The sequence below is a fragment of the Henckelia pumila genome, chromosome 2, assembly GCF_033568475.1.
Source record: "Henckelia pumila isolate YLH828 chromosome 2, ASM3356847v2, whole genome shotgun sequence".
Taxonomy (NCBI): Eukaryota; Viridiplantae; Streptophyta; class Magnoliopsida; order Lamiales; family Gesneriaceae; genus Henckelia; species Henckelia pumila.
In genome coordinates, this window is record NC_133121.1 from 177,845,015 (window position 1) to 177,866,001 (window position 20,987).

The window sequence follows — 20,987 nt, forward strand, 5'->3', positions numbered from 1 at the left end:
ATGATTATGATTTCGCAGGATCATATATAATAGTTCAAATGTTACATGTCGTGAACATTGCACTTTCTTTAATATATAATTTACCCTGAAGTGATATATAGAATATCTCAATTCATTTAAAAAATTAATTACTTCATATTGTTTACTAATTTCTAATTAGTAACTCAAATCACCACCTTTCAATTCTCTTACTTCAACAGATTTCATATAAAATGATCATAGATAAATTTAATTTTTTTTATAAATATTAATTATAATGTTATACATATTCCAAAAGGGAAAATAACCCCACAAAATCCAAGCCGCCCTAGTGCTATTCTGACGAAAGATACATACATTTTTAATCCACCAATGAATTCTGTTTCTGTCTATGTCAAAATTACAAGTACATATTTTATGCCCCCGATCGACAAAGAACCTCACTGACATTTGGACAAATAATTAGCCTCGAAGAATATTCATACATGAAAAACTAGATATACGGTCTGAATATAATTTTTTTTTATTACACTCGGTTAGGAATTTTTTTTATTTTAAGGTGGGTTCGAACTCAAATCTCTGTGTCACCTCGAGAAATTTATTATATCACTGACTATGAATAGTTTAGTAGCACAAAACTTAAAAATGACTAATTACATGTTAAAAAAAATTTCCCCATCGAATAAACGGACTACTCGACGTTTGCGAATCCTAAGAGAAACCTTTTAGTGAAAATCCACTGATTTCAGCAGTATTTGATGCAAAATGTACCCTAGAGACTAGAGAATGATCCAAAAGATGGTGGCAATATTCATTGAAGTCATCCAAAAACGACATTATATAAGGCCAAAATTTTCAGCTAAGATTGCCGGCTGGCATATGATTGAGCTTTGAGATAGTCCAATGGGATTACAAGGAACAAAACCATAAACTTATAACTAACAGATTCCATGCATCCACCAATATTTGCTTGAGATTTCGCTATCTTTTGCATGATTCACGGATCAGCCGCTGGAAGAATTCCGTGTATAAAAACATATATCATCATTGACATAAACTCTAGTGTAGGAAATGGGAGGTAAATGTGGCCTTTTCAGGTATGCGGACGGAGTCGACAAGTTTCTGATGCTAATCGGCATGTTAGGGAGCTTGGGAGACGGGCTTATGTCGCCGCTTAACATGTTTGTTCTGAGTGGTATCATTGATGACTATGGAACTGCTAATCAGTCTGTAGCTAACGAGGTGGTGGATAAGGTATATGTTTTACTTAGAAAAATTTTGAGATTTTATTTTTATTTTTCTTTCGAGTTTCGTGAGATGTAAGTAGTTTTTTGCTGGTTTTTGGTGCAGTATGCATTGAGACTACTCTATGTTGCTCTTGGAGTTGGGTTGGCAGCATTTCTTGGTATGCAGATCATGGTTTTTGTATATGCATTCTTGACTGTTTCTTTGTCAAAATGTTGTTTGCTTTTTACAGAGGGATTATGCTGGACAAGAACAGCAGAGAGACAGACGTCGCGTATAAGAACGGAGTACTTGAAATCGGTACTTAGACAAGAAGTTGGTTTCTTTGACAGTCAGGGTGCTTCATCCTCCACTTTCAAAGTGGTTTCAAGCATCTCTGCGGATGCACATTCGATTCAAGGTGTTATAGCCGAGAAGGTTTTTATTTACCTCTCGATCTTTGTTACACTTCTTGTTTCCTTTTAAATTTGGTTGTTTTTTTCATGATAAAACTTGTGTTGGTTTTGTTTCTTTTGTTTTGCGGAGTTAGATACCTAACTGCCTAGCTGAATTCTCCGCGTTCATATTCGGCCTAGTGGTTGCCTTTATACTTTCTTGGAGACTTGCCTTGGCTTCTCTCCCATGTGCATTGTGTTTCATAGCTCCAGGAGTGGGATTCGGAAAGTTAATGATGAACATTGGGATGAAGAACAAAGATGCTTATGATGTTGCGGGTGGTATCGTGGAACAGGCAATATCCTCAGTCCGAACTGTTTACTCGTACGTTGGTGAATGCCAAACGCTCGAAAGTTTCGGAGGAGCACTTCAGGAAAGCATGAAACTTGGCATTAAGCAAGGACTCTTGAAAGGGTTGATGATTGGCAGCATGGGGATTATGTTTGCCGCTTGGGCGTTTGAATCGTGGGCCGGTAGCGTTCTCGTCCTTGAGAGAGGAGAAAGCGGGGGGCGCGTGTTTATAGCAGCAGTCTGTATTGTTCTTGGAGGACTGTGAGCACATTTTCTTGATTAACAACACAGCTTTACTTTTTATAAGTTATAACAAGTATTTGTATTGAATTTCAGATTTTTGTGTTGCTACAGGTCGTGTATGAGCGCGCTTCCTAATATTTCGTTCATCGTCGAAGCATCAGCTGCTGCTACACGGATTTTCGAAATGGCAGACCGTGTTCCTGAGATAGACTCTCAGAATTCAAGAGGGAAAGTTTTAGGATATGTACATGGAGAAATCGAGTTTAAGGAAGTTCACTTCAGTTATCCATCAAGAATGGACACACCTGTTTTGCAGGGATTTAACCTTAAAATAAAAGCTGGCAAAACTGTTGGCCTGGTAGGAGGGAGTGGTTCTGGAAAATCGACAGTTATTGCGTTGCTCGAAAGGTTCTATGATCCTGTCAAAGGAGACATACTACTTGATGGACACAAGATAAATAGACTGAAACTCAAATGGTTGAGATCCCAGATGGGATTGGTGAATCAGGAGCCTATTCTCTTCGCAACATCGATAAAAGAAAACATTCTGTTTGGGAAAGATGACGCGTCTATGGAACTCGTTATAAACGCCGCGAAGTCCGCAAATGCACATGATTTCATTGTCAAGTTACCACTTGGATATGAAACTCAGGTAAAATAAAAGATATTTTTTTTCTTAGGAGAGGTAAAATAAAAGATTTAAGATTATGTTATACATCAACTTCTGGTGTAATTTATGTTCATAAAGTTCTGATTTTATATGTCATCAGGTGGGGCAATATGGATTTTCATTGTCAGGGGGACAGAAACAAAGGATAGCTATTGCAAGGGCGCTGCTTAAAAATCCAAGAATTCTCTTGCTTGATGAAGCTACAAGTGCTCTAGATTCACAATCCGAAAGAATAGTGCAAGACGCAATCACTCAGGCTTCACGAGGAAGAACGACGATTGTCATAGCTCATCGTCTCACCACAATCCATGATTCTGACATGATCGCGGTCGTTCAATCAGGGAGAGTCGTCGAATCAGGTTCACACGATAAGCTGATGCAAATCGGAGATAATGGAGTTTACTCAAAGATGGTGAAAATGCAGTCAACAATGCAGAATGAGGCATCCAGCCCTTACCGTTTGACAAATGAGAAAAATGAGAGGAACAAGAAAGGAATGATGCATGATCATACTCCTAGATCTTACCACAGTGTAAGATCAAGCTGGCAAACCAGTCCTGTTTCGCCGTTTAGCCCTGCTTTAACCTTGAGCGTGGTTCCCTCGATACAAATGCTTTCATATTACGACAGTGACGACGAAAAGACAGACTATTTGTATTCTCGAGATGTTTCCTCTTGGCGCTTACTTAAAATGAATGCACCTGAATGGAGAAGAGCATTTCTTGGATGTTTAGGAGCAGCAGCCTTTGGAGCAGTCCAGCCTGTTAATGCTTGTTTCTTGGGATCAGTAGTCTCTCTATTCTTTTCAGATGACAGATCAAAAATAAAATCAGATATCAAATTTTACAGCATGATCTTCTTATCAATAGGTGTTGTCGTCTTCTTTGGCAATATAATCCAGCACTACAATTTCGCAATCATGGGAGAACGGCTAACGAAGAGGATACGTGAAAAAGTTCTTGAAAACATTCTCACTTTCGAGGTCGCCTGGTTTGATCAGGACCAGAACACAAGTGCTGCGATCTGTGCCCGTTTGGCCATAGAAGCCAGTGTAGTTCGATCCCTAGTCGGAGATCGAATGTCTTTATTGGTTCAGGTATTCACAAGTGCTTTTGTGGCTTTCGCACTTGGGCTAATTCTTACATGGAGAGTTTCTATAGTGGTGATTGCTATACAACCATTGATCATAGCAAGCTTTTACTCGAAAAGTGTGCTAATGAAAGGAATGTCGGAAAGGGCGCAAAAAGCGCAAAATGAAGGTAGCCAGCTAGCAAGTGAAGCAGTGGTTAACCACAGAACAATCACTGCCTTTTGCTCTCAAAAGAAAATCATCGCTCTCTTTGCGGAAACGCTTAAAGGGCCACGAAGAGAGAGCATAAAACAATCTTGGTTTTCGGGGATAGGCTTGTTCACATCACAATTTCTTACCACAGCTTCAATAGCTTTAACATATTGGTATGGAGGAAGGCTAATGAACAAAGGACTAGTGAGCTCAGAGCATCTGTTTCAAGCTTTCTTCATCTTAATGAGCACTGGCAAGAACATTGCAGACGCAGGAAGCATGTCATCAGATATTGCGAAAGGGAGCAATGCCGTAAAATCTATCTTTAATATACTAGACAGGAGAAGTGAGATCGAGCCAGACGCACCCGAGGGTATCAAGGTCAAGAAAGGACTTAAAGGCAGCATAGAGTTGAACAACGTTTATTTTTCCTATCCCTCCAGGCCTGATGTAATTATCTTCCAAGGTCTTAATCTCAAGATTGAAGCAGGAAAGACAATGGCGCTCGTGGGACAAAGCGGTTCAGGGAAATCTACGGTTATCGGATTGATTGAAAGATTTTACGACCCCATAAAGGGAACAATACTAATAGATCATCAAGATGTCAAAAAGTACAACTTAAGAGACTTGAGATCACACATAGCACTGGTCAGCCAGGAACCAGTGCTTTTCACAGGAACCGTGTACGAAAACATAGTCTACGGCATGGAGAACGCCACAGAATCCGAAGTTATCAAAGCTGCAACACTTGCTAATGCTCATGAATTCTTAAGGTATGCCCTTTCTTGATTCATTGCATTGAAAAAACACAGTTCATGTCTGTCTTTTTTTGACAAAATCCTCGATATATTTCAGTTCTTTGAAGGATGGATACGGAACTTACTGCGGAGAAAGAGGAGTCCAGCTATCAGGAGGACAGAAACAACGCGTAGCACTCGCTCGCGCAATACTCAAGAATCCGTCGATCCTTCTCTTGGATGAGGCAACCAGTGCTCTGGACACCATATCAGAGAATCTAGTCCAAGAAGCATTGGAGAAAATGATGATACGCAGGACTTGCGTAGTCGTGGCTCATCGTTTGTCCACGATACAGAAGGCGGATTGCATAGCTGTGATCAAGAACGGCAGAGTCGCGGAGAAAGGATCACATTCTGAACTTGTTGGTATTGGACAAAAGGGTTCATATTACTCACTGATCAAGTCACAACATGGCCATTTCTCTTACCAGCCATGACCACGATTCGATATGTCGAATGTTTGGTGTTTTTGTATACTTTGCTGAGCTAAATGCATAACTAAATCTCTTACATTTTACATCTTCTGTCAAAAGACAAAGGGAGATGGTGTTGAAAGTGGAATTTTGTTACTATTATTTGTCTATTTCAAGATCTGTTAGTGTTAATATTTCATTTTCTTGACTAAGACAAGTGATTGCTACATATGATTAAGCCTGCATAGGTAATATAACCATATCATTTGTTTAATGACTCCATTGTGTTTGAGATTGATACCATTGTGATGACGCTGACACCCTTTGAGAAAGAAATTATAATTAGTCATTTATTTTTATTTTTATTTTATCATTGAGAAATTTGCATAAGGTGATAAAAGAAAAAGGAAAAGTGTATTTTTATTCCTATATATAAGTTAGTCTATTTGCGATTTTGGTATTCTATCTTATCAAATTTCAGTTTTAGCCCACTATTTTAGTTTCTTGTTGTAATTTTAGTCTTTTTTTTTTTTTAATGTGACGTCGACGTTTGTAATACCACATCAGCATTTCCAATAGAAAAAGAATCAAAGTTGCCAAAAATCGAGAGATGCAATATTAAAACTAATATTTGATAACTACTTTTTTTATGCTAATATACATACATACGAGACCAAAAATTAATGTAATTTTCATCCAAAGAATAAATAGACGATAAATTTCATTTGGTTTTAAACTTTGAAGCTCACAATAATAAGGAAATATTTTAAAAAAAATTATCTTGATCAAAAAATCTTTTTCCTTTTTCTTTTCTTTTTTTCTTTTTCTTTTTATTGACATCCATCTGCCAAAAATAACATTGTCTAACAGGTTGTATTACGTGTTTTTGGTCGACGAATGTTGTGAGTAAAAAAAAAAATTTGATGGATGCCATTTTTTTTTAAAAAAACAAATAACTTTGCTTCAAAAAAAAAAAAACCAATAACTAGGGGTTCTAAGCTTATGATGTAATATATATATGAATTACATTATATATTGGCAATGAAATATATCAATTCAAATGAAATCAAGTTTTAATAAAAAATAATAAATAAATAACACACTAACAAATACGGAAATACCATATATATAAACGTTGAAATTTTAAAAATTAACAATTTTTCCTCTACATAAAAGCTAAAAGCTACAACATTATTTTATGAGATGATTTTGCAATTAACGGATGAATATTTTACAAGAGATAAAATCATAGATATGGATAAACTGGCTATAACTTTCTGTAACTTAAAGATACATGTTTTGAATGTAAATTTTTTAGATTTTTGTAAATAAATCTTAATTTAAAAAAATGATTTATTAACATTACTCATCACTTTTTCATATGACTGTTAGTAGGAAATGTTTACCTTAAAACAACAACGACGTTTGCAAACCCGTCTTGCATAGAAAAAAACAACAAATATATGATATGAATATTTTCAACTGTTTTTAACAAAACTATAAGATTTATATTATTTTCTTTAATTATTAAAGTTTGTAAATATATCTATGTTAATCAAGCTACTACAGGCTAGGTAATAACTTCGAAAAAAGAAGTCTATGAGAATTATGGATGACATATCAAATTAAATATCCTGAAAAATATTATCACATAATCAGAATTTAATTTGATTTAACGCTAACGATGATCATAAATAATGACACTGAAATTGCAAGAGTTACATCGTTAAAAAATGTTACAAATACTTTATTAGTTGCAGTATTGAAGATTATATCGATTCGATCTATTACTGAAGTATGTAAATAATTTTTTTCTTACAAAGATTATATAATTATTAGCAATTATTAATAAAATCTAATTTATATATAGGATGACAACAATTCAATATACCACAAGTGTTAGGTTAAAATAATTGTTTCTTCTGGGTAGAGCGATCGAACCATATCGCTTGAGCTGTTGTGAGTTTTAAAAGATTTGAGTTGCACCATTACCACCAGCTATAGCTTTTGGTAAAACTGGCAAGTGCTCGGTCCTACAATTGGTATCAGAGCCAAGGTCATGGGTTCGATTCCCATTGATTACAAAGAGTACAATTATTGGGAGAGGGATTGGTGGGGTACAACAATTGTCCCTGATGAGTAGATCGATCGAACCAAGACGCTTGAGCTGCTGTGCAATTTAAAAGATTTGATTTGCACCATTACCACTAGCTATAGCTTTTGGTAAAGCGACAAGCGCTCCGTCCTTCAACAAGAATTTAGATACACTAAATAAAAAAGAATATATATTTATTCTCAAAATATACAAGAATGAAGATCAAAAACAATGAAATGATATCTACTTTTGCAAATAAATATTTTCAGCATAAAAAAGAGGTTGTTCAACAAATAAGCAAATAATAATAAAAATATAAAAATGCACATAACTGATGAAAACAACACCACAAGAATTTTTATTGAAGAAAACAGGTAGGGGTCCGCCAAACCTCCCATCATAACATGCAGTGTTTTTTTTTTTTAAAGAAAAAGAATTCCTATTGAAGATCATGAGACAATTATTTCTTTACAAAAAATAAAAAACGGATGAGAAACGAAAAACTGGGGAATGAAAGAAAAGTCCAAAAATATAAAGAAACAAAACATTTGACGTAGTAATTAATTTAATTCAAGGTTTAGAATGCATTATCTATTTTTTTTCTCATAATCAGTAGTGATAAAATAATTTTTCAACATTATGTATTCTTATTTATTTTTCTCAAATTTTATTTTATTAAATATGTCATGATGTCAAATCTTATATTTTTTTCAGTGTCTAATTGATACAAAATTATGAAATTTAATTTATTAAAACTATTTGTTTTCAATAAATACAGATTCAATTAGAATTGTAACACATAAAATTTTTGAACAAAAATTGTTTTCACTCATTTTATAATAAATGTTGCGCATATTATATTACATGAATTTTACTATTGAATAAAATACCATGAAAATCATTAATTAACTACACATCATCTCAACTGTTTTACTTAACAGTGCTTATCGATAATGAAAGTATGTACTCACGTGCATCGCACATGTCTTTAATTAGTTGTCTTAAAAATATATAATTTTCATATGAATAATCATATGTATATACATATCACTCATGAGTTGATGCTCAGATAGATGCTATACACACCGTGACTCATAAATTCTCGGTAGTTTTCAAATTTTCATTTAAGACGATACTTGTATTTTATTTATGGGAAATACTATGTGTACATGGAGAGTTACATGTTGGGTTACACACTACACATGAAATTACAAAAGTATCCCTCCACTTTATTTCAAAAAACTCTTTCCAAAATACATTTATGTAATTTCAAATGCTACGTGTAACCCAACGTGTAATCTTCCGTGTACATGTAGCATCACCCTTTATTTATTACTGTTTATTAGTCAAGGATTCAACGCGAAAACCGAATAAAAGTGGTTTGAATATTAATTATAATCGAAAAATTTATCGTGAACACAGATGACTAGCTGGTTTAAAGAAATAGTGAGTAGATTTAGAAAGAACCAAGTGGGTATTTTGTTTCAACTCGAGCGATTGGTCCCATGCACACAACTTCGATGCACACAATATTCGTGGGCTTATATTGTGTCGAGTTGGTCGGACTTTTATTGAATGACACATTTGTGATTTGTGGGTTTACATTGTGTCGCGCAAGTTGGTCGAGCTTTTGGTGTATGCCATATTTGTGGGCTTACATTGTGTCGAGTTGTTCCGGATTTTGTTGAATGCCATTCGTGAGCTTACATTAATGTGGTGAGTTGGTCAAGCTTTTAGTGAATGCCATATTCGTGGACTTACATTGCACCGAGTTGTTCGGTTTTTTTTTTAATGTCACATTCGTGGCCGTACATATAAATTGTGCCAAGCTGTTTGGGATTTTGTTGAATGCCATATTGGTGGCTGGTCAGACTTTCGTTGAATGCCACATTTATGGACTTATATTGTGACGAGCTAGTCGGGCTTACTTTATCCAAGTGCTAGATTATGTACAAAAAGAGTAAAAACTCTTGATACAATTGTCATTGTTACGTATAGGTCCCACGTGATCGAATTTCATTTGCGACGATGCATCTATTAATTACTATTATCCCACTGGGTGTTACACCCTACGGGGGATAGATTTTTTGTGCATCTCTCCAGCCCTTGCGTGCATTCACTCACAACCAATAACAACATCGTAAGATGGTGGTTGGAAGGTTGAGCAAAAATTGAAATATGTTGCGTCATGATAAAAAGTGCGGACAAAATTAAACCTCGTATTTATAAGCAAGAATAGGGCTACCGGATAAATATAGAAAGATTTAATAGAAGAATGAGAGTGGAATTAGAAAAATATAAATATAAATTGAAAAGAAGTCATAAAATACAAAATGTCCAACAATTTTCTCTCATTTCTTTCTTTTATATCATCTCAAAGTAACTTTACAATTTTTGTTACAACTATTAAGGTTATTAAGGTAGTGTTTGGACGAGTATCTAGAAAGCACTTAACTTTTTCTTTTAACAAAATTTTAAAATTTTGTTAAGAAAAATCTAAGAAGTGCTTCTAGAAGCTCTCTCAAACACTACCTAAGTATCGTTGGCTGCGGCAATTTTATCGGCTCATCTGTGATTGTATCATTGAGCCTACACACTTCTTGGCTCGTCTCCTCGGGACAAGATGACACCTGCGAAGCAATCCAGCTCTTCCCTATCCAGCTCTTCTCTACCCCTTTCCTTCTAGGGGTCTATCCTGACTTGACCAAATCGCCTCTCGCAGCATATCAAAATCTACCTCGGTCCATATGGTCCCGTGACTCCCGTCTGTCATTCTCCTCCTCGGCTAGAACTTGAGACATGTCATCAGGTCCTATGTCGGTTGCATCTTTAGATACCAAGGGTGACAAACAACTAGTTAAATATAGTAAAACAAGACATATATAAACATTTGCGAACAATTGAAAATAATTATATTCATCACTCTTGTGAATCTTGAGATTGCTAAAAACCTTATATAAAAAAAGAATGATCTACTAACTTCATACGTTTTCAAATCTTGAGCACATACATCTTCATTTTTTCAAATCGTCTCCTTGTCCGTGCATGTTTTTGCTCAAAATGTGAAAATACAGGGGAGTTAACAATTAAATGAGATTTTCAGCAATTTAGTGATTTCACAGGATAATGTATGGAACTAGCTTAAAAAAAATATTACCGGGTGTTTCAATTCTTCCAATTGGGATAACAAGAACGTGAAAACCATTGTTTCCATTTTCATGCTGCTGCTCCTCAATTCGCTTTGCGGAATTCACTACTGATTCCTTACAGCCACAACACTCGATAAATCGAAGCGTATCAATTTCTCCTATGCCATAAGGTATCTCATCAATGGACTCAACAAACACGAGTCTTAAACTTTCAAGGCTTGGAAAGTGCTCCTTTTCCACTTCCCAATTCACCAAATCATCTAACGTAGAACAAAGGTACTTGAGTTGGAGGAATTGGCCTTCTATTGGCATCCACTCGAAACACTCGGTGCCACAATTATGCAGTATAGTGATGTTGGGAAAGATAGCCAAAATTAATTGACTTTTATATAGCGGAAGCTTTTGATTCTTTTCTCCTTCAGTGATACTATCGGATCAAAGTGTTTCCATGATATCAATATCAATCAAGAAAATAAGCACGAAGAAAACGACACAAGGATTTTTACGTGGAAAATCCAAATTAGGAAAAAACCATGGGACCTAAGTCCACCAAGAAAATTTTCACTATATCAATAATGGATACAACACATTCCTAGAATAACAGGAGATAACAACAACGCTCCCTATAACAACTTAGGGGATACCAAGAACTTCAAAAATAATAATTCTTGGATGACACACTCAATCTCACTTTACAAGTGAAACTCACACAAATCTAATCACATAGAAAATTCTTTCTGATGTGGAAGATCGGACATCGCCGCAACCACAGAGCATACTAAAATTTATCTAAATGATTAGGCTACAAAAAACACTATTTATTGCTTGTGTTTTTGGGATTTCTTGGGATGATTTTTGAAGCAAAGGATTGTGATCTATTTATAGGCAAATTTTGGGGGTTGTTGAAGTGTGAAACCATTGTGTGAATGACATCAAGTTTGGTAGCCACCATGGTTGAACTTTGAATTGTTGAATCCAAAATGTGATTGAATTCCAACAATTCTCCCCCTCAAACTCATTTTGTAGATTCAATCAGACCCGCTGCACTTCTACAGTTTTCCAGCTTTTCTTTTGGCAATGACTTTGTGAACATATCGGAACCATTTTCATCAGTATGTATCTTCTCAAGATGTAACAGCTTTTTATTTAACGCATCTCGGATCCAATGATACCTCACATCAATATGCTTCGATCTTGAGTGTAAACTGGAGTTTTTACTCAGATGGATTGCGCTCTGACTATCACAGTAGAGCGTAAACTTGTCTTGCCTTAGACCTAACTCTTGTAGAAACTTCTTCAACCATAGAAGTTCTTTACATGCTTCGGTTGTGGCTATGTACTCTGCTTCTGTTGTGGATAATGCCACACACTTTTGAAGTTTTGATTGCCATGAGACTGCTACCCCTGCAAATATCATCAAGTATCCGGATGTGGACTTTCTAGAATCAACATCACCAGCCATATCTGCATCAGTGTATCCTTCTAACACAGGTAGGTTAGTTCCAAATCTCAAACAAAATCTAGAAGTACCTCTCAGATATCGGAATATCCATTTCACTGCTGACCAATGATCTTTGCCAGAATTTGAGAGAAATCGGCTTACCACGCCAACTGCATGAGCGAGGTCAGGTCTCGTACGCACCATTGCATACATCAAACTGCCAACTGCTGAAGCATAAGGAACACTTTCCATTTCTTTCTTTTCTTCATCACTTGTAGGACATTGGCCTGAACTTAGTTTGAAATGCCCTGCAAGTGGAGTGCCAACGGTCTTTGCCTTATCCATTTTGAATCTTTCAAGAACTTTCTCAATGTATTGTTCTTGAGATAGCCACAACTTTTTATTTGTCCTGTCCCTGGAGATCTTCATTCCAAGAATCTGTTTCGTTGGTCCTAAGTCTTTCATTGCAAAAGACTTGTCAAGCTCCCCCTTAAGCTTGTCTATCTTGGTTGAATCGTGACCAATGATCAACATATCATCAACATACAATAATAGTATGATGATATCATTGTCATCATGTTTCTTAAGAAATACGCAGTGATCAGAACTGGTTCTCCTGTACCCGTGACTCATCATGAATGAATCGAACTTTTTGTACCACTGCCTTGGGGCTTGCTTCAATCCATACAAGCTTTTGTTCAACCGACAGACCATGTTTTCTTTGCCTTTGACTTTAAATCCTTCTGGCTGATCCATATATATTTCTTCATCTAGATCACCATGAAGAAATGCGGTCTTGACATCAAGTTGTTCTATCTCCAAATCCAGACTAGCAGCAAGTCCAAGAACAACTCTGATAGAGGACATCTTCACCACTGGTGAGAAAATTTCATCAAAATCAACACCTTTTTTTTTTGTTGAAACCTTTTACGACCAGCCTTGCTTTGTACCTCAGTCGTGATCCATTTTCTTCAGTCTTCAACCTGTAAACCTATTTATTTTTAAGTGATCTCTTACCTTTTGGTAGATTTACCAATCCATAGGTATGATTGTCATGAAGCGACTGCATCTCATCTTTCATCGCTTCGATCCACTTATCTTTTTGGGCACTTGATACAGCTTCTTTAAAACTTTTTGGTTCTCTGCCATCAGTGAGCATCACATATTCATGTGGACTGTATCTTGTAGAAGGTATTCTTTGTCTGGTTGACCTTCTAATCTCTGTCTCGAAAGGTGAATCTAAAGTGTTGTCTTGAGCATCATCTGGTTCAACTAACTCTTCATGATCACTCTGTATATCTCCCCCATGATCACGAACTATGGGTGAACGAACTGGATCAAGATTGACTGGGATTTCTGAATTAGATTGTTGTGATTCTTTATTGTGTTCAACATCACAACCAATCTCATCTTCAAGAAATACAACATCTCGACTTCTAACAATCTTTTGATTTACTGGATCCCATAGTCAATATCCGAACTCTTCATGGCCATAACCCAAAAATATGCACTTTTTGGATTTATCATCAATCTTGAATCTTTCATCTTTTGGAATATGAACAAAGGCTCTGCATCCAAACACTCTTAAGTGTTTGTAGGAGACATCTTTCCCAAACCAAACTCTGTCAGGAACATCACCATCTAACGGAGCTGATGGAGAAAGGTTGATCAAATCAATTGCAGTTCTCATAGCTTCACCCCAAAAGGAATTGGGCAATCTGGACTGAGATAACTTGCACTTTATCCTCTCACAAATTGTTCTGTTCATTCTTTCAGCCACACCATTGTGCTGAGGTATTTTTGGAACACTTTTCTCAAGCCTGATTCCATGAGTTGAGCAATATTGCTCAAATGGACCCCTGTATTCGCCACCATTGTCTGCGCGAACACATTTCAACTTCATTCCAGTTTCTCTTTCAACTTTTGCGTGAAAATTCTTAAAGATCTCAAGAACATGATCTTTAGATTTTAACGCAAAGCACCAGACCTTTCGGGAGAAATCATCGATAAAGGTCACAAAATAAAGAGCACCGCCGAGAGTTCTGTCTTTCATGTAACACAAATCTGTGTGCACTAAATCCAAGCGTTGAGTTTTTCTAGTTGGAGAAAAAATTTGAAATGCAACTCTGTGTTGTTTTCCAACTAAACAATCAACACAGGTTTCCAAGTGCATACCAGATACTTCAGGTAGGAGTTTCTTTCTAGCCAAAATTTCCATTCCCTTTTGGCTTATATGGCCAAGTCTCCTGTGCCATAATTCAATGGTGGAATTCTTTGTAGATACATTAACCTCTCCACTGGATACCTTAGCCTGCATCAGGTAGAGAGAGTTCTGCTTCACACCTCTAGCAATAATGAGAGAACCTTTGTTGAGTTTCCATTTTCCTTCTCCAAAGTGACTGGCACAGCCTTCATCATCAAGCTTTCCAGCGGAAATGATATTAAGTCGAATATCTGGAACATGACGAACTTCTTTGAGAGTGAGACGAAATCCTGTATCTGTCTCCAAGACAATGCTCCCCATACCAATGACTTCTGTCATACCTTGATTGGCCATTCTAACTTTTCCAAAGTTTCCACTTGAGTAGGACGCAAACATATCTCTGTGTGGAGTGATATGATATGAAGCTCCAGAATCAATAATCCAATCAGTTTGTTGGTATGATACGTTGAAACATGCTTCATCGCCAAGAATGATAATATCTCCATCAGATGTAACTGCAGCTGTGTCTTTCTCTTCTGACTTTGTACCATTTCTTTGATCTCTCTTCTTTTTTCTGCATTCTCTTTCGTAATGGTTAGGACCTCCACAATAATGACACTTGAATTCTTTTCTGGTCTTAGACTTCCCCCTGGATTTGTCTCTTCCTTTCTGAAGACCTCTGGTGTAACTTCGTCCTCGATTATCAGCCGTTTCTGTGACCAATGCCTTGGTTTCAGAGTTATATTCTTGCTCTTTTCTTCTAGACTCTTCAATGAGAAGGCAATTTTTGACTGTTTGTAATGTCATTTTTCCATCAAGAGCAGAATTACTGAGCGATACCACAAGAGTATCCCAACTATCTGGCAAAGAGCTCAGTAGTAACAAGGCTGTAACTTCATCATCTAGGGCAATCTTCATGGTGGTAGATTTGTTGATTAAACCCTGATAAGTATTTAGGTGCTCCATCATATTTGCACCTTCTTTGTATCTGAGTCGTGCGATACTTCTGATAATTGAGGCTTTGTTTAAGGCATTCTTCCTCTCAAACATAGCTTCAATTTTTCTCCACAGAGAATCAGCTTTATCTTCGTTTGCAAAGTGATGGAAGATACTATGTTCGATAAAACGTCGTATGTAGCCGACAGTTTTTCGATGTAGTATAATCCATTCTTCATTTGATTGATTTTCTGGCTTGGCTTCATCACCACTCAAGGGCAAGTACAAATCTTTGCAATATAGCAGATCCAGCATGCTTGCCTTCCATATGGAATAGTTTGACCCGTTCAGTTTGAACATCCCTCCAAGGGGCTCCTCCATTGGACGTGGCTCTGATACCACTTGTTGGGAAAGATAGCCAAAATTAATTGATTTTTATATAGCGGAAGCTTTTGATTCTTTTCCCCTTCAGTGATACTATCGGATCAAAGTGTTTCCATGATATCAATATCAATCAAGATAATAAGCACGAAGAAAACAACACAAGGATTTTTACGTGGAAAACCCAAATTAGGGAAAAACCACGGGACCTAAGTCCACCAAGAAAATTTTCACTATATCAATAATGGATACAACACATTCCTAGAATAACAGGATATAACAACAACGCTCCCTAGAACAACTTAGGGGATACCAAGAACTTCAAGAATAATAATTCTTGGATGACACACTCAATCTCACTTTACAAGTAGAACTCACACAAATCTAATCACATAAAAAATTCTTTCTGATGTGGAAGATCGGACATCGCCGCAACCACAGAGAATACTAAAATTTATCTAAATGACTAGGCTACAAAAACACTATTTATTGCTTGTGTTTTTGGGATTTCTTGGGATGATTTTTGAAGCAAAGGATTGTGATCTATTTATAGGCAAATTTTGGGGGTTGTTGAAGTGTGAAACCATGGTGTGAATGACATCAAGTTTGGTAGCCACCATGGTTGAACTTTGAATTTTTGAATCCAAAATGTGATTGAATTCCAACAAGTGAGCACTTGAAGATTTGGGAGTGACCCAATTATGGTCATGTTATTCCAAGGCAAACAAACATCTTTTAGAGATAATATCCTAAGACTGATTGGAAAGGCGTAGTTCCATATCCTTGGAGGACTATAAATATTATACACATCTACGCATAATTCTTCAAGGTTTTGTAGATGAAAAATGTTGTCAATTCAAGAATAAGCCAATCCCATTCAAGTTCAGAAATAAGGCTCAATTTCTTTATGTTCACAACTAGTTTGAGGGCCTCTTCAGTAAATTGGAAATCCTTCACTGTCTCGAGTGTTTGTAGATCACTTTCTTGAACGACGACTCTCGTGCTAGAGGTCGGATGAGATAAAACAAAAGAGGAGTCTACGCTAAAATGTCTTAACTTTGGCATCTCCAAAATTTCAAAGGGTACTTGGAGGTGTTTGGTGAAATATGTGTTAACAATTATGGTCTGGAGATTGAAAAGTTTAGTTATTGAGGTAGGAAATCCATGAAAGTGTAATGAATACCTCAAGGGAAAAGCAATGTACCTTAAATTGACAAATGCTGAGATTACATCTGACAAATTCAGCCAACTTATATTTGGTGCATCCAAGATATTGAGGCGCCAACAACCTAAAGATAATTCAGATGTTAGATGTCCCTTATGAAAGAGTGGATGCCCAGTGAGCCAACTTGTGGCTATGGGCTTTGATGACTCTTTGTACAAACAATCTTTTGTTTAATATTATTTACACTTTTATTAATGGCAATGACTTTATCTTTCTTCATATTGTTATATTGTGATATACTATTGTTGTTTTGATAAAGACCTTGAATGTACTATAGTGTATGTAAGATGTGGTAGAACATGGAGATGTCTATCATGAAACATGTCTTATAGTCACTGTATATTCTAAAACCGTTCCTAGTCGATTGAGCCGTCCGAGAATAAGGATAAGGATCGCTCGAGTTTGAGACTAGCATTTGCGATGCGGAGTACCACGTTTCATTGGTAGGGAACATGGAGATGTTCGAAGCATGCAAATGGATATTCATAGGATGAATAATCGAACTACCCTGTCCGGACTTTCCAAGTGGTTATCACTTATCGAGTGGATAAAGTCCGCGGTTTTGGTTGTACACCATTAGTCCTTACTACTTGAAACATCATGGAGACTCTATATGCTAGTACTGTGCTTTGACTCGTTTACCGACTCTATGGGGGTCATCAGGTGTCGGGATTGGGTACAGTTACAACACATATAGGAGTCGATGTATTGTTGTCAAGGATTCACCACATACTTGCGAGTGTGGATATCCTATGCGATCTGAGGAGATATTAGTGTGACGAATCTCTGGCCAGAGTACTTGATGTGATTTAAGAAATGATTTCTTAGTAGCACATGCGATGTCACTAATTTGATCTTCAAGATGTATTGCATAGTTATCGAATCTTGAGCGACTCTCGATATACCAATGGTTGTTGATTCGATCGGGATATATGGATGAAGGGACCGTACTGTACGCTAACCAAAATCTACTGGTTCTTGTAGGCACTATCAGTGATACCTAGGGAATCATGGGGCGATGTTGCTAGGCGCTTTACCATGATTCGTTGGGCAAGTCGGAAATCGTTGTTCCGAGTCACAAGGAGTTGTGAGCCCACGGCTAGCTGTATCCCTGAACCATTGAGGGTCACACAGTGTAATGGAGTTTTAATCCCCGTTGAGATAGTTAAATTTAAAGAGTTAAATTTAATGAATAAAGAAGTTGGACTTCTTAAATAAGAGTAAGGGAGTAGGATTTCCTAAAATGACATAGGGATGGACATTTTTGGAAATCACTGAATTCGGATTCAGGAAAATTTATCTTGACTTTAAAATATGCAGAAATGGTTTCTGTGCACATTGGTGAAATCGGTTCATCAATCAGAGTCACGATGAATTTTATATTAATTTCTGAACATGCGGGCTTTGCCTGTCGGGCCTCAACTTATGACTAATGGGCCCTAAGGTGTTAGTGGCCTGCATTATAAATAAGTTATTGCAGTACAGAAATTACACACAACAGGTCATAATTTTGAGAGAAAAAAAATCGAAAACCCTAGCCTCCCTCTCTCAGTATTCGGCCGCCCCTCCCTCTCTGTCAGAGATTTTCCGGTCTGTGATTTTTGAATTGCAGACAGGATTAGCGAATCAAATTCGTTATTCTCTTCGCAGAAAACTTCTGATAGATTTTCTAGTGCAATCTATCAGAGGGATTAAACCTCTATTCGTGGACCTGATAGAAGGAGTTCATCAGTTCCTGGGAGATACAAGAAGCGCAGAGAAATCTGTGTGGTGTCCAATAATCTCGCTTCGAGATTGAAGGTAAAATTTAATAATTGTTATTTAATTTTACACACACATATAATTTAATCGTTGAACGGTTGATACCCACACTATGGAATTGTTCCATAATAAAATTTTTAAACTTCCGCTGCACCGGGTATCAATCGTGATTGATCTGAACGCCAGTTTTTTCCAACAGTGGTATCAGAGCCAGGTTGCTCAGATCAAACGATTAAATTAATCGATTGTACAAAAATTTTTGAGTCTCGGTTTTTGAAACAAAATAAATATTTTTAAATAAAAAAAAAAAATTTTCGGGACAAAACCCGGGCAGCGATTGGATCGCTGCCCGGTGGGGCAGCAATTGTTGGTGCCCCGGGCGGCGCACGGCGCCGCCCACGGCGGCGCACGGCGTCGCCCAAGGGGCGGCGCTCAGCGCCGCCAGGGCAGCGCACGGCGCCGCCCAGGGGCGACGCTCGGCGCCGCCAGGGCAGCAACCGTTGCTGCCCTAAAGGGGCAGCCGGGCTGCCCCGGCCCGCGCCCACGGGTGCGGGCCGGCCCGGGAGTGTCCCGGGCGGCCCGCGGGAAAAATTAAATTTTTTATTTTTATTTTAAAATTAATTTTAATGTGTTAAAATTTTATTTTTGGTCCGGTCAAAAATTGTTTTTGATTGGTTCACGAGATTTCGGATCGAATTGTTCGAGTCCGTAAACTTTAAAATTGATTTTTGGATAAATTTGAATTTTTGGAAAATTTTAATATTTTATCCTTAAATTGAATTTTGAAATCAATTATTTTTGGTACAATTGATGATAAGATTTGATCTTATGAATATATTAAGTAAAATATGATTTTATCTATAAAATTGGATTTTGTAGATAAAATATGATTTTATTTGATAAAGAGATAAAATATGATTTTATATGTAAAATGAGATTTTATATATAAAATATGATTTTATCCTGTTTAAATTTGAAATGCCACTGCATGTTATCCAATAAATTAATTTTGAATTAAATATTATTGGATAAGGATGATCGATTGCCATGACCAATTTTGTAGGTGTATGTTAGGAATTTACATTTGTTTTTATTGTTGTTGGTTTTATTAATGGGCCTGGTTTATGGCCCGATATGAATGTCATATGTAATAAAAGTGGGCTTGGTTTATGGCCCGTTCCCACCCCCTAAAAATGTATCCCCTACTTGTCATTGTTATTTATTGTAAATACATTAGATTTAGTGGGAGATCAAGATTTGAAGATGGTGGGCCCAGCAGACAATAAAGACGAAGAAATGTAAATTGGAAGCTAATGTAATAGGATTGCATTGCATACTGCATATTACCTAGGATTGGACTAAGACTCGTGATTGGCAACCACGGGTCAATTAGAAATGGAATCGATCATCCTATATAATATATGATATTATGATTGTATGCATGTTTTAGACATAATTGCGTGAATTCGGCAAGCATGCAATAAAATGATTATGATGAGACAAATTTTTATAATTAAAAATCCCTGATTTTAAATATGATTTAAAATTGATATCAAGATAAATAAAGGAAATTTAAATTTGTTTAAATGTTCCTACCTTCCATCAACGGTCAATGTATGTGATGCTACCCGCGGATACGGTCCGGCTCATATTATTGGGGGGGCCCGTCCGTCGGAAAGCTGTACATTGGATCGACAAATGTTGTAAGTTGGGTGGAACTCCCATGGGATCGGCTCATATTATTGGGGGATCCACATGGCGACCGTCCATCACAACTTAATATTGATGGGTCATCTTGACATGTCACTTTAAACGGCGTCATATTATTGGGCCCTTATTGGACATGAGGTAAATACATGGGGGTTGCTTTGGAAGCAATTGAGCTCTACCTTTTGAGAATTATGGTTGGCTGATATTATTCGGGACCATAAGTTTGTCAATTGGACTCCATGTTCTCACTAAGGAAAAGTTTCCCGTTTTCACTAGAGGGTGGTGAAATCGTTAAAATAGTGGGAGTGAGATTCATAAAATTAAATTCGCCTATTTTATGTCTTAGTAAATTACTTAAACAATCATTGATATATGTCTGTTTTTCATTTCAGTATTTCATACAATGAATTCGCGAAATCCATTATTCTCGATCCTCGAACAAAACAAGTTGACTGGCGCCAACTATACGGAATGGTTCCGGAAGTTGAAGATTGTCTTGACTTCGGAGAAAATGCTCTACGTGTTAGAGAAAGCACCTCCGAAGGAAGCACCAGCTGATGTAAGTCCGGAGGAATTGGCCAAACTTGATGCATGGTGGGACCATGACATCAAGACCAAATGCTATATGCAAGCCTCGATGTCTGATGAACTCCAGAGGCGATTTGAGGACACCGTGAATGCTGCTGACATTCACGCTCAACTCAAGGAACTTTTTGGGGCTCAATCTAGGG

General features: G+C 36.9%; 1 protein-coding gene across 1 annotated transcript; it reads left to right on the forward strand.

Moving 5' to 3' along the window:
* Positions 1 to 1,050: 1,050 nt before the first annotated feature.
* On the forward strand, positions 1,051 to 5,379 carry LOC140879033 (putative multidrug resistance protein). Its single transcript, XM_073282666.1, has 7 exons — positions 1,051 to 1,233; positions 1,330 to 1,384; positions 1,457 to 1,641; positions 1,754 to 2,211; positions 2,305 to 2,845; positions 2,964 to 4,918; positions 5,001 to 5,379. Exons 1-7 carry the CDS (start codon positions 1,051 to 1,053, stop codon positions 5,377 to 5,379), a joined length of 3,756 nt encoding a protein of 1,251 aa, XP_073138767.1.
* The last annotated feature ends 15,608 nt before the right edge of the window (positions 5,380 to 20,987 follow it).

Coding starts and splice junctions, on each gene's coding strand:
- LOC140879033 (XM_073282666.1), top strand. CDS start 1,051: ATGGGAGGTAAATGTGGCCTTTTCAGGTATGCGGACGGAGTCGACAAG. Junction 1,385..1,456: donor TGGGTTGGCAGCATTTCTTG/GTATGCAGATCA, acceptor TGCTTTTTACAG/AGGGATTATGCTGGACAAGA. Junction 4,919..5,000: donor AATGCTCATGAATTCTTAAG/GTATGCCCTTTC, acceptor GATATATTTCAG/TTCTTTGAAGGATGGATACG.